Genomic DNA, 12,971 nt, shown 5'->3' with positions numbered 1-12,971 from the left:
TCACTTCCTGCATGGTCGTCCTAAGACAGGTGTGTCAAACATAAGGCCCATGGGCCATATGCAGTACGCAGAAGCTCATTATCTGGCCCTCAGAGCACCAGCATTGGCTGGTCTCAGCAGTTGAGTTGTGCTGCGGTGTCACTGCTGAAAGAGCAGTTGCATGATAATTGGGCTCTCCCATATCTTTAAAATATGATCAAGATTTGTACTTTCTCTTCTGTCCTTTGCACCTGTGTTCCTAAATGAGAAAAAGTGCTTATTTCTGGCCATGACCTGCTTAATGCTGTCACTTCCTGCTTGATGACATCACTTCCAGCCTTCATCAGCATTGTGAATGCTACTTTGCCTGTTGTATGAAATGGGATTTCATACCCCTGCTCTGAGAGGTGGGTAGACCTAACAAATCTGTAGTTGTGAACCAAATTTGTATTGCCCTTCCCCCAAATTACCAAAGCTAGAGCATGATATTGCAGCTCAGTACATGGACAGAAGCAGACCCATATCCACACATAGTTAGAATCTATGAAGAATGTTTTTAATGGAGTTCTATGGCTTTGTGGATTTGGGGCCACCCAATCTATACTCACATTATATATAGAATAGTTTAGATTCCCTCATGTGCAACAGTTGTAAACTTAATTTACTGTCCCTTATGAATCTGAGCCCACATCAACAAATTTATAAAAACTCTCCTTTGCTCCTCAGAGTTTTTGCATTGTAGCCTTCTAAATACTCTAGGTGAATATTTAGCAGAGGATGTGCATGTTATCACTCACATTTATATATCACCCCTCCTTTGAGGAGCTCTTACCATTTGTTGTTGCTGAAACACCAAGGCTGATTCCCTACCTTCTGACCTAAAATGGTGTGGGTGCAGTCTGTGGAGAGGGCTGATAGGGAACATCTCTTATGGTTTGCAAAGACAACCTTTAAAGCTGCTTGGGTTAAGAAGGGCATAACAAATGATTGATTTTCAATGTGTCTATCGGTACCAAATAATTCTCGTATCGTCAGTAAGCCCAGCTAGTTGAAATATTACCAGATATACAAGTCCGTCTTCTCTTGACCATCATTAGTGACGAAGGAGGCTTTTATTTCTAGGTATGCTTAAAATAACAGGAGCCATCAGACCTTGTATGAAAAAAAGAGATGAATACAGTCCACCTGGTTATAAAGCTGCTTTTGAAATTTTTTTTTTTCCCATTATGCACTTGGAAAGCATGATGTAGCCTGTCTCTGGAAAAGGATAACAAAGCAAAGCACTGGTTTTATTAGTGGTTGCAACTTGCTGTAGGCAAATAAGTTGGTAACATTACAAAGGCTTGTTTCCTGGACTTAGTGCTGCCGCTGCACAATATACTTTCAAAACCATTTTTATGGATTTGCCAAGGAAAAAAAGATCTTAATTTAATAACAGGAGTGAACTCCCTCTAAATACATCCATGGTAAAGCCTTTGATAAGTGTACTCAGCTGTTTAATCTTATCAGTTCCCTCCCTTCTTTTTTGTACAGAGTATGAAAAGGCACATCAGGGAACAAGAAATTCTTCGTGTTCCATGAACACTCCTAAAATCATAAGGGGTTGATAGAGAAGTTACGTTATCATAAATTCACATGGTATCCATATAAAAAAAACTAATTCCATCTTCAGCCGTTTAAGAGCTATTATAGATAGCATGTCCCCCACACAGAGAAGTTTTGCTTTGAAAAGACTTAAACTAATAATTGGCTGACTACATCAAACTGACACATCACATTTATTCTTTTAGGAGACTTCAGCACATAACAGGAATTTTGGGATATATTTGAGATAATGCAATACGTTCTCATTATAAAAAGCCCATAAAGATCAGAGTTGTTTCTGTAACTTAGTCTAACTGTGAAGCAGACAAATATAAGCTGCTGTAAGGATGACTATGGAACTCAGCAGGATTAGAAAAGTCACTAACAATTAAAACTTGAAAACCAGACTTTCAACACAACTTGGCATTAAAGAAAGTTCTCCTAACCAGGGGAGAACTTTGAACCAAAAGTATTGTCTTAAATAGCAAAATTTAAAAGAAAGAACCTTATGTGGTTTACCTTGAGAAAACAGTACTCCCACTTTTAGCTATAAGAAGAAACTTCATTGAAATCAAAGCATTGTCAGTAATAAAACTTGCACAAGCTATTATTTTGTACTGGTACATTTTCTTGATAATGTAATATATATAGTTAAATTTTAACCCTAGCACAACCAGCTTCCCCACCTCCAATGGGTTAAGTAATGTTTTTGTACATTTCAACCCTCATGCACAAAGAATAATTTTGAACTGGCTTTTGAATTCTGGAACTCATACAATCAAATTTTAATGGCCATTTGAGCACAAATCAGATTGCTTTCAAATACTTGGTGTTTAGAACATGTGATACATGATGAACCCTTGCTGAACTCCTGGCTGCTCAAGATGGATGTTGTCTCTTAAGCTTTTGTCTTTCCATAATTTTGCTATACAGGTGGGTCCTCTGTATCCATGGATTACACACGCCTACAAAATTGAGGGTCAGAAACGTTTTCCCCAAACTTATGGTGGTTTGATATGAATTTGAGGTACCGATTCCAAAAATGGCATCCATTTTGCCCTATCACGTCTAGTTTTGGAGATATAGTATAACTTCATTATTGAATGGTTCAAGCAGCTTCCTCATAAGGAAACCATGGTGTAGGCTTCCTCATAAGGAAGCTGCTTGAACCATTCACTAAAACAACTATGCCGTGTCTCCAAAACTAGACGTGATAGGGCAAAACAGATGCCATTTTTGGAATCAGCACCCCAAATATGCCCAGAAGGTGTAATGTTTAAGGAAGCAAAATGTGTGTTGGCCTGTGTGATCTATCCGTGGATCTGGTTTAGCGTAACATGGGTCTCCTGGACTCACATTGAGGCAGACTTGGCCCAAACCAAACCACTGAAGCGCTGCTCTGGTTACCTCCAGAGGGCATTCTAAAGCCTGCAGAGGCTGTGTGCTCTGGAAGTGATGTTTTTATGCCTTTGAAGGCATTCCGAGTCCTTGAGAGGGCTTCCCCAGTGGATTTAAAGGGCCAAAACTGCAAATTTGCTTATTCATGGTTTTCGGTATCCAGGGTGATCTGAGAATGGATCCTGCACGGATACCAAGGCCCCACCTGTATATAGTATTCCCTCATGTTGTATTTTGTTGACAATACTTTTGTTGAAATTCTTCCAATGGTTACATGAACTAGTGCTTATCAGAAACTTTAAACCAAGCTGTATTGAATGCATTTTCTTTAGCTATTCCACTTAGTCAAAAGGCTGGCTTTATACATAACAGTTTTTCATAGGATTGAAATCTCGTGACTTGCATGTGGGAGACTCAAACCAGATGTGGTGCTAAAAACATCACTTACACTTGCATTTTCCCCCTTGAATCAAAAGAGCAGCCATGGGGGATCTTTCCCCTCCTGTTGTTATCCTTGTGAAAATGGTTCCCATGAAGCTGCTATAAGCTCAGGTATATGATATTGTTCATGTAGCAGTGAGGCTAAAGTCAATCTTTAGTGTGTAAGCTGGAAGCTGTGGCAAAAAATTACATTCCAAAAATCTATTATGGTTTGAAATAGTTATTCCACATGTAAAAAATACCCTAAAAGTAAGCATAAACAAGACCCAATTTTTTGCACATGAATAAGCAATGTTTTACCAGACACTTAGCAATATTTGAATCATTCCTCTTCTAAACCACTAATCTTCCCTGGAACTAAACTTTAAATTTTGTTCAAAAGAGGCCTCACACACTTCCTCTCTTATAGACTGTTAGAATGGACATTTCAAAAGAGAATGCTGTAGTTTCTTAAGCAAACCAACATTGCAAACGTGACCTAAACTAAGCTTTTTGCATCCTTTGCGTGCATGAGCTTAAATTTTAATGATGTGATAGAAAAAATAATTGGACTAACAGGAATCCTTCAAAATACAAGCTAATTCCCCGCCCCAATTTGTAATATGGTGTTCATCTATCAACTTGAATAACTCATCTCATTGCTTAAAAAATATTTGAAATTCCATTTTGAATCATCATCTTGGCTACATTTGAATTTATAGTAATCATCTCAAATAAAAGCCATATAAACAGAAGTAATTCTAACATTGCCAACCATACTGATTATTAATTAGCATATTTCTGACTCTGCTTCTTAAGACAAAAATACTGTATATTTGTTTTTTTAATGTTGTTTTCTTTTTTAATGTTTCTTTTATGTTTCTTTTCTTTTTCTTTTTCTTTTTTAATGTTTTTTTATGTTTTTCTTTTTTAATGTTTTTTATGTTTTTCTTTTTCTTTTTTAATGTTTAAGCTAATGTTTATGCAAGTCTTTCTCAAACTATGGATTGGGACCCACTAGGTGGGTCGCGAGCCAGTTTCAGATGTGTCCCCATTCATTTCAATATTTTATTTTTAGTATAGTAAATTTGATGCTACCATGGTATGTGACTGCATTTGGGGAAATGTTACAGATCTATACTTTTAACAGGCTATTGTGTATATTCTTTTAACAATAATAGTAAATGGGACTTACTCCTAGGTAAGTGTGGGTAGGATTGCAGCCTTGGATTTTTTAAAATTTTCCTGCTTGATGATGTCACTTCCGGTCATGACATAACTTCCAGTGGGTCCTGACAGATTCTCATTCTAAAAAGTGGGTCCAAGTACTAAAAGTTTGAGAACCAATGACTTATGCCATTAGCACCTGAATTAAGAAATCCCTGTGATGCGCTCTTACACAGTGTTAAGTGTATAAATCTTAAACTACAAATAATTCAATCAGGTCCAGCCACTCCATGAGGCCCACTGAAGCAGTTGCCTCAGGCAGCAGATTGGTGGGGGTTGCCCATTCCTGTCAACCTCCTAGCTTTCACTACCCTTCCTTCTCCTTCCACTCCGTAGAATGGAAAAGCAGGAGGGCGACAGAGAGAAAGATGAAATGTAGAGGGGAGGAAAGTGCTAAGCTAGAATATTGGAGAGTGGGAGGAGCAGAGGCTGGCACATCATCGGGTAAGCCAGTGGGAAGCATTTGGCATGCTGCCTCAGGTGTAAGGAGGTCTTGAGCAGTAACCTACTCAACTGAATTTTTCCATAAAACTATAAGCCAAAACAACCATGTTAGTTGTCTGAAAACTAACAAAGAAGATTGCTGCTCATAACTTATGACCATGTTCTTATCATTCTGTTTACTCCTGCTACATTGGTGTGAGCAAGAAGCATCTTGGCTGCCCATGTGAGAGATGGAGCTGCTTGTCAGCCTGTATGGGAGAACTGGAGGCCAGAAGTGAGACCAAACCAGGAAGATCGATTCTGAAATGTTTTTGGTTCTTGAAAGAGAGAACCTCTATGATTGTAAAAATACTCTTGAGGGATTTAGAAATGCCTGCCTATGTAAACTGCCTTAAATAAAGTCAGAGGAGTAATCCAATGACCAGAAAGGCGGTATATAAATACCTAGTTATTATTATTATTATTATTACTACTACATAATGAACAGCAGCTAGATGATTGGTGCATTGTCAGTAGAACTTCCTCTGGTGTTGGAATGGACATCATGGTGCACAATAGTGCCAAAGGTCTGGGTACTGTCCCATGATAGTTGCACCATATCTGCATACAGAAGAAAACTTGGTAATCAAAGAACTTAGGAACTGAACTCTCTGGATTTACCCGTTTTCTCCCAACAGTACTGATACAGTATCATTAACTTTTATGAGACAAGATGGCAACCCTTTCTTACTCTGTGCATTGGAAGGACTTAGCCTTTAGCCCCAATATGGATCTCTGCATTATTCTGAAGGTGCAAATTAGCGTGCATACGGAGCCATTTTCTGTGTTTAGGCCAGTCTTCCCCACAATTATTTTCCATCATTCAAATGTCTAAATGAGATTTACAGGAGTGTAAAATAAAAATTGGTAATACCCAGAATATTTTTGGATCGCGTGATGGACTACAAAGGAATTATCCATAGTAGATTTCTTCATAAACCCACTCTGTTCTTCAGCAAAAATTCCATTACCACAAGATTATTTGTTTAATAGCAAATGGGCATAACATTTGAAATAGCCAAAAGGCTTATTGGTTTATGTCATTCTTTGACTGCATTTTATATTCCTTTTTAAAAATAAATGCAATCTTACTAGTAATCTGAGATCACAAAACCAGAAAGGCTGGCTGGCTTTTATAGGGGTATATGAGCTCTACCCATATCGGGAGAAATAGCTAGAACACACTCCAGTCTTCTTAAGATGAGAGATGACATGCCAGACAATTCTTTACATTCCACAGTGTGGTTACTACCTTCCTGTTTTAAGTTAAGAAAAGCGTAAGTAACCAAATCTAGTTGAAATAGTGCAATGCCTTTCTTGTGAGCGTTTCAAGGCCTAATAGTCTGAAAGTGTTTTTCAACCCATTTCTCCTGATGTAGCATTGCTCATGTTGTAATTTTCTCAAGTACCATAATACCTAAAACACCTGGTGCCATGAGGTCACTTCTGGGAAGCACAAAGCTCAGAGTGGTTACTTCTTTGCTCCAAGCAGCAGTCACTGCACCCTGTTCTTGTGAGTGCTCACCAAAACAGAGTGCGGTGGCTTGGCAAAGCTTGGAGGGGCTGCAGAACAGGGTGCAGCGACACTTTCTTAGCTTTCCTCAGAGCAGTTGCTTCTTCACCAAACCTGGAAGTGATTCATGGCCCCGCGTGCACCACTGGACAACTTCTTGCATACCAACAGTTGAAAAACACTGGTCTAAAATGCAGCTCTCAAATGGCCAGATTCCAGCATGAATCTTGTGGTCCTTTAATGACAAAGACATTTACTGCTGTATGAGCTTTCACATACCAGAGTCCACTTCCTTAGATGCATGAAGTGTTGTCATCTGGCAAGTACGTGTTCCTGTGTGCATATTACACATAAGCACATATGCATAGGGATAAGGAAAAAAGATGTAAAGGGGAGGTCAGCAAGCAGGATGTAATAAAGTTAAAATGTAAGAGATGTGCAATGCTAATTCACAACAGCAGTAATAAAAACAGCATCCTTCTTAGCTGTGCTACACTGATTTGCAACCAGGCAATCTACTACTACAGGGCAGTCCCCCTTAGCTGCTATGGAGTACCAAGTTCTCGGGAGGGATAGGATCCTGAAAGAATGGCCAGGACCTGGGGAGACTAAATGACCCCAATGGTAACCCTACTTGCTGAAATTATAAGGACTATACCTTTACTGCCCAAAATGGTTTGGGAAGGAAGCTAAGCAGAAAGCTGCTGCTTTCTGTTTCAGTGAGTGACTTTTGGGAAGGTTTTGGGAAGTCTGATTTATTCCTCTTCAGTGAAAGTTACTATCCAATCCATGTATTGTCACATGCAACAGCAACATGTAAACTTATCTCCACATTCACCAATGCAACAAGTGACAGATTCTAGATGGGGGACCCCAGGAAGTAATCCTGGTTCTTCTAAACATGTGCTAGAAGAGAGGAAGAGGAGAGACCACCCCCTTCTTGTAGCCACCTTGGTTGCCCTTCAGGGAGAAAGGTGGAGTATAAATCAAATTAGTAGTAGTAGTAGTAGTAGTAGTAGTAGTAGTAGTAGTAGTAAAAAAGATGCCTTTTCAGTCCTGCTAGGGATTCTTGTTCCAACCTACTTTCTGAAAAGATGGAAAGAATTGGTTATCAAAGGGCTAGATAATTTTCAGATATCATATTTAGGTCTTTGTGGGGAAGTGACTCACAGCCCAATCCTATGCATGTCTGCTCAAAAGTAAATAGGATTGCAGACTGAGATCTTCTACTTAAATGCAGGGAAACTGCCATACTAGAAGTACAATGAAACCATGACTTTCAGTCCCTTTTTTGTGCCTCAGATTTCTTCCTTAAACTCACCTAGTAAGATGTGCCTACTTCTATGTCACAGATCAGTGATTTTCAACCTTTTTCATCTCACAGCAAACTATCAAGACACTAAAATTGTCAAGGCATACCATCAGGTGTTCGGCAATTGACAAGGCATACCATGCTTCCACTGGGAGACTCACATCCCTCACTAGCCTTACTAATAAATGACTTTCCCCCAAATTCCTGTGGCACACTCATGGCACACCAATGTGCCATGGCACAGTGGTTGCAAACAGCTGTCAGATTATAAACTCTTCCAAGATATCTTTGGAACCACTTCTCACCTTAAACCCACACTATCTAACAATTGTTTCTTTTGTCTTTGTGGGGAGAAGACCAAGAGTCACCACCAGCGTTGTCACCACCTGCCGTGCCCTTCAAACCTCACTACATGCCTCCCCCTCAAAGACATAAGAAGAGCTTTGCTGGATCAAGCCAAGAGTCCAATTAGTAGAACTTCTCACAGTGGCCCACCACCACCAGATGACACTGGGAGCACTGATTACAACATGAGTGCTCCTCCTCCTGACCGAGGAGTTAAGTCAGATAGAGGTTAAAAGAGAAGATGTTTCAGACCTCATTGATAAATTAAAGATCAATAAGTCACCGGGCCCTGATGGCATCCACCCAAGAGTTATTAAGGAATTGAAGAATGAAGTTGCTGATCTCTTGACTAAAATATGCAACTTGTCCCTCAAAACGGCCACGGTGCCAGAGGATTGGAGGATAGCAAATGTCATGCCTATCTTTAAAAAGGGAAAGAGGGGGGGACCCTGGAAACTATAGGCTGGTCAGCCTAACATTTATACCGGGTAAGATAGTGGAATGCCTCATCAAAGATAGGATCTCAAAACACATAGACGAACAAGACTTGCTGAGGGAGAATCGGCCTGGCTTCTGTAAGGGTAAGTCTTGCCTCACAAACCTTATAGAATTCTTTGAAAAGTTCAACAGGCATGTGGATGCGGGAGAACCCATGGACATTATATATCTGGACTTCCAGAAGGCGTTTGACATGGTCCCCCACCAAAGGCTACTAAAAAACTCCAGTCAGGGAATTAAAGGACAGGTCCTCTCATGGATTGAGAACTGGTTGAAGACCAGGAAACAGAGAGTGGGTGTCAATGGGCAATTTTCACAATGGAGAGAGGTGAAAAGCGGTGTGCCCCAAGGATCTGTCCTGGGACCGATGCTCTTCAACCTCTTCATAAATGACCTGGAGACAGGGTTGAGCAGTGAGGTGGCTGTTTGCAGACGACATCAAACTTTTCCAAGTGGTGAAGACCAGAAGTGATTGTGAGGAGCTCCAGAAGGATCTCTCCAAACTGGCAGAATGGGCAGCAAAATGGCAGATGCGCTTCAATGTCAGTAAGTGTAAGGTCATGCACATTGGGGCAAAAAAATCAAAGCTTCACATGATGGGTTCTAAGCTGTCTGTGACAGATCAGGAGAGAGATCTCAGGGTGGTGGTGGACAGGTCGATGAGTGTTGACCCAATGTGCGGCAGCAGTGAAGAAGGCCAATACTATGCTTAGGATCATTAGAAAAGGTATTGAGAACAGCTAATATTATAATGCCGTTGTACAAATCGATGGTAAGGCCACACCTGGAGTATTGTGTCCAGTTCTGGTCACCACATCTCAAGAAGGATATAGTGGAAATGGAAAAGGTGCAAAAGAGAGCGACTAAGATGATTACTGGGCTGGGGTACCTTCCTTATGAGGAAAGGCTACAGCGTTTGGGCCTCTTCAGCCTAGAAAAGAGATGCCTGAGGGGGGCATGACTGAGACATACAAAATTATGCATGGCAAGGATAAAGTGGATAGAGAGATGCTCTTTACACTCTCACATAACACCAAAACGAGGGGACATCCACTCAAATTGAGTGTTGGGAGGGTTAGGACACACAAAAGAAAATATTTCGTTACTCAGTGTGTGGTTGGTCTGTGGAACACCTTGCCACAGGATGTGGTGATGGCGTCTGGCCTGGATGCCTTTAAAAGGGGATTGGACAAGTTTCTGGAGGAAAAATCCATTACGGGTTATAAGCCATGATGTTTATGTGCAACCTCCTGATTTTAGAAATGGGCTATATCAGAATGCCAGATGCAAGGAGGGCACCAGGATGCAGGTCTCTTGTTATCTGGTGTGCTCCATGGGGCATTTGGTGGGCCTGTGAGATACAGGAAGCTGGACTAGATGGGCCTATGGCCTGATCCAGTGGGGCTGTTCTTATGTTCTTAACATGATATTTGTAACCTGTTGCCACTCCGTTGCATCTTGCATCTGGAGACAGGCTACCTTTAAAACCTGGAGACTGCAAATGGTTTTTAGGATTTGCAATCTGTGATGGGCCTCCCCCTCTGCCCCATAAATCTGCCCAACCCCCTTTTAAAAGCTTCCAGGCAAGATGCCATCACAACATCCTTTGGCAAGGAGTTCCACAGATTAAATACTGGGTAAAGAAATAATTATTTTGTCTGTTATAATTCTTCCTCCAGTCAACTTTGGTGGATGTCCCCTGGTTGTGGGGTTGTGCGAGAGGGGCAAAAAGCTTTATCCATCCCATGAATAATTTTATATCTCAATCATCCCTTCCTTCCCCCGATATTCACCATCTGCTTCTGTGGATGGAACTGTGTTATAAACAAAATGTGAGCCAGCTTGAGGGCCTCATAAGAGGTGGAAAGGTGAGGAAACAATGTCTAGATAGATAAAATTGTTCTGTAACCCAGCAGTCTTGTGTCCCAAAACAAATAGTTTCATGGCTGAAGTTATTAAAGCTTTCACTACCACCCCACTTGCAACGCAAGTAATAATATGGTGCCTTACTGAGTCCTATAGAAAACAGGAGAGAAGGCACCTTGCAAAAACTGAGAGAAAAATATTAAAGGTGCACAGTAGTGCCATTTATTTTGCTCAAAACATTTTCAAAACCTCTGATTTTATATTTGTAGTTCAGAATAAAAGCAATGCATAAAACATTAATACACAAAAAATATGAATGCTTAAATACTATAAACATATTGCAATAAATGACTGAAATCATTAAGTGATAAATATCCTATGCTCTAAGAGAAGTGATAAACCACATATACAGTTTTCCAAACAAATATTCATTTATTTTATGGAAACATTGCTAACAAAAATATAAACTTCAAAAATTATATATGCTCCATGACTTCTAATGAGGAGACCAGCGACAACCAAAGAAAGTTTAACTGTCCATATATACTGGCTTAATAAGATGGCTGCGTTGGTGTAGGACCACTACCGGCACTCACTTACTGATCAAAATTTTAAGATGCCTATGTAGTTTCTATCAATTCCCTTGTGAGTCAACCAGGCATTGATGTATTAGCATTAGTTGTAGAAGTCAATGAATGTGTTAAACTACTGGATCTAGGGAAGTGGGACTAGCTTGAAAATTTGTTTGACAAATCAAGGCAAGACATCTGAATTTCCACAGAAATTTGTTGCAATGTTGCTATAAAAGCTTGCACCTGTTCTTCTGGGCATTTTTGAAGTTCCTCAATAGTTTTCTGAAGATAATCTGGAAGATTCTGAAAGGTTTTAAGCTCTCTAAAATAAAGATCTATGAACCAATGGGTGGGAGAGCTAGTATTAAACTTGCTACCCGTTGTTGCCAGTAAAGGTTTTGAACAGGTAAATTTTTTAAAGGTTGCAGAAAGGGGTATAAATAAGTTATACACAGAACAAAAGTTTAGTAACATCTTGCAAACTAAGACTGTCAAAAATTCTGCCTGTTGATTATATAAATTTTTTTCCACTTGAGCATGAAAGTTCTCAACAGTTTCTTCTGGCTTGACAACTTGTAAAAGATTTTGCTTAGTTGTTATACAGTCTATGTAATCCAGTGGCAATTGTCCCTCAGAATCTTTCATCTGTAGCAATAGTGGTCCTGCAGGAGAAATAAAACATTAATAAGAAACAACATCTTTATTAAGTGGCTAAACAACTGGCTGGGCTTCTGTAGCATATAAAGGACTGTACAATTTTTAAGATCTGTAATTCACTGGATAGGTCACATTTTACTGCCTAAATGATCAGAATAAAAATTTTTAAACCATGGCCTGTTCCAGGAAAAGGCAATTAATGGTTTATGGGTGACAGCTGGCCTGCTGACTTCTGTTTTCTGTCTGCAGATCTGGTCTTTTTGTCCATATTGTGATTTAGCTATGAGCTGAATGTTAAAATGCTGCCCTTGATCTTATTTGTATAGCATAGATTTCTGACTTGAACACAATCAGTTAATCCAAGTTCTTAAAATATATGTACTTTCTTTTAGTGAACTTAAAATGACAATGCAATGCCTACAAGAATATAAGATACTTGGTTCTGATGAAATCATAAGACACACAGATTGTGACAATGTAACCTGTTTATCAACTTCAAAAAACAGTAAAACTTTTAAGTACTCTTTATAGAAGATGGACAGCATCTTCTTTCAGTTGACAGCAACACCTCCAGTATTAAACAAAAGAAACAGGAGAAAAAAGTTGTACTACGTTAGCTGCTGAATTACTTACAGTGCAATCCTATCGTGTGCTGGAAAAGGCAGGCCAGGAGGCCTGCGCTGTATCCAGTGCAAGTTTGGGGCCAAAAGTGGCTCAGCCGGAGGCAAGGGGAAACTCTTCTCCACACCCCCGGGTAAGCCACCATGGCCCCAATGGGTCTCCTTGGACTTGCGCCACCTCAGGAAGTGGCACAAGTCTGAGGAGAATGGAGCAGCTCGAAGCTGCTCCACGCTGCTCGGGAATAGGATTGGGATCTGGCATAATAGTCGGGTCCTAGTTCCACCTCCCACTTCCCCCGCTCCCAGGAGCACCCTCCAACTGCCCCAAAATTCCTCCTTCCTGGCTCCTCCCCAGACCCCTGCGTTGGCCAACGCAACCCTCCCTCCCCAAGTCAGCGCAGAGGCTGTATCCTGCCTCCACAGACTGGCATGCGTCCCTGTGCCAGCCTGGCTCAATCCCAAGACAGCACACACATGCTTTATGACACGTTTGCGAC

The 12,971-nt window shown here is 40.4% G+C and overlaps 1 protein-coding gene across 3 annotated transcripts in view; it reads right to left on the bottom strand.

Annotated features, from left to right (window-relative positions):
• Positions 1–10,896: 10,896 nt before the first annotated feature.
• Positions 10,897–12,971, bottom strand: part of SLF1 (SMC5-SMC6 complex localization factor 1) — a 52,935-nt gene continuing 50,860 nt past the window's right edge. For 2 of the 3 annotated variants that reach the window (XM_066614968.1, XM_066614970.1), the window contains one exon: positions 10,898–11,859. In XM_066614968.1, coding sequence (XP_066471065.1) covers positions 11,354–11,859 — 506 coding nt within the window. In that variant the 3' untranslated portion in view covers positions 10,898–11,353. Of the gene's footprint in view, positions 11,860–12,971 lie in introns of all 3 variants that reach the window. The other variant, XM_066614967.1, reaches the window with a different exon arrangement.

This window comes from Tiliqua scincoides, chromosome 2, assembly GCF_035046505.1.
Source record: "Tiliqua scincoides isolate rTilSci1 chromosome 2, rTilSci1.hap2, whole genome shotgun sequence".
Taxonomy (NCBI): domain Eukaryota; kingdom Metazoa; phylum Chordata; class Lepidosauria; order Squamata; family Scincidae; genus Tiliqua; species Tiliqua scincoides.
Note: the sequence above shows the minus strand (reverse complement) of the source record. Positions and strands in the feature narration are given on the sequence as shown.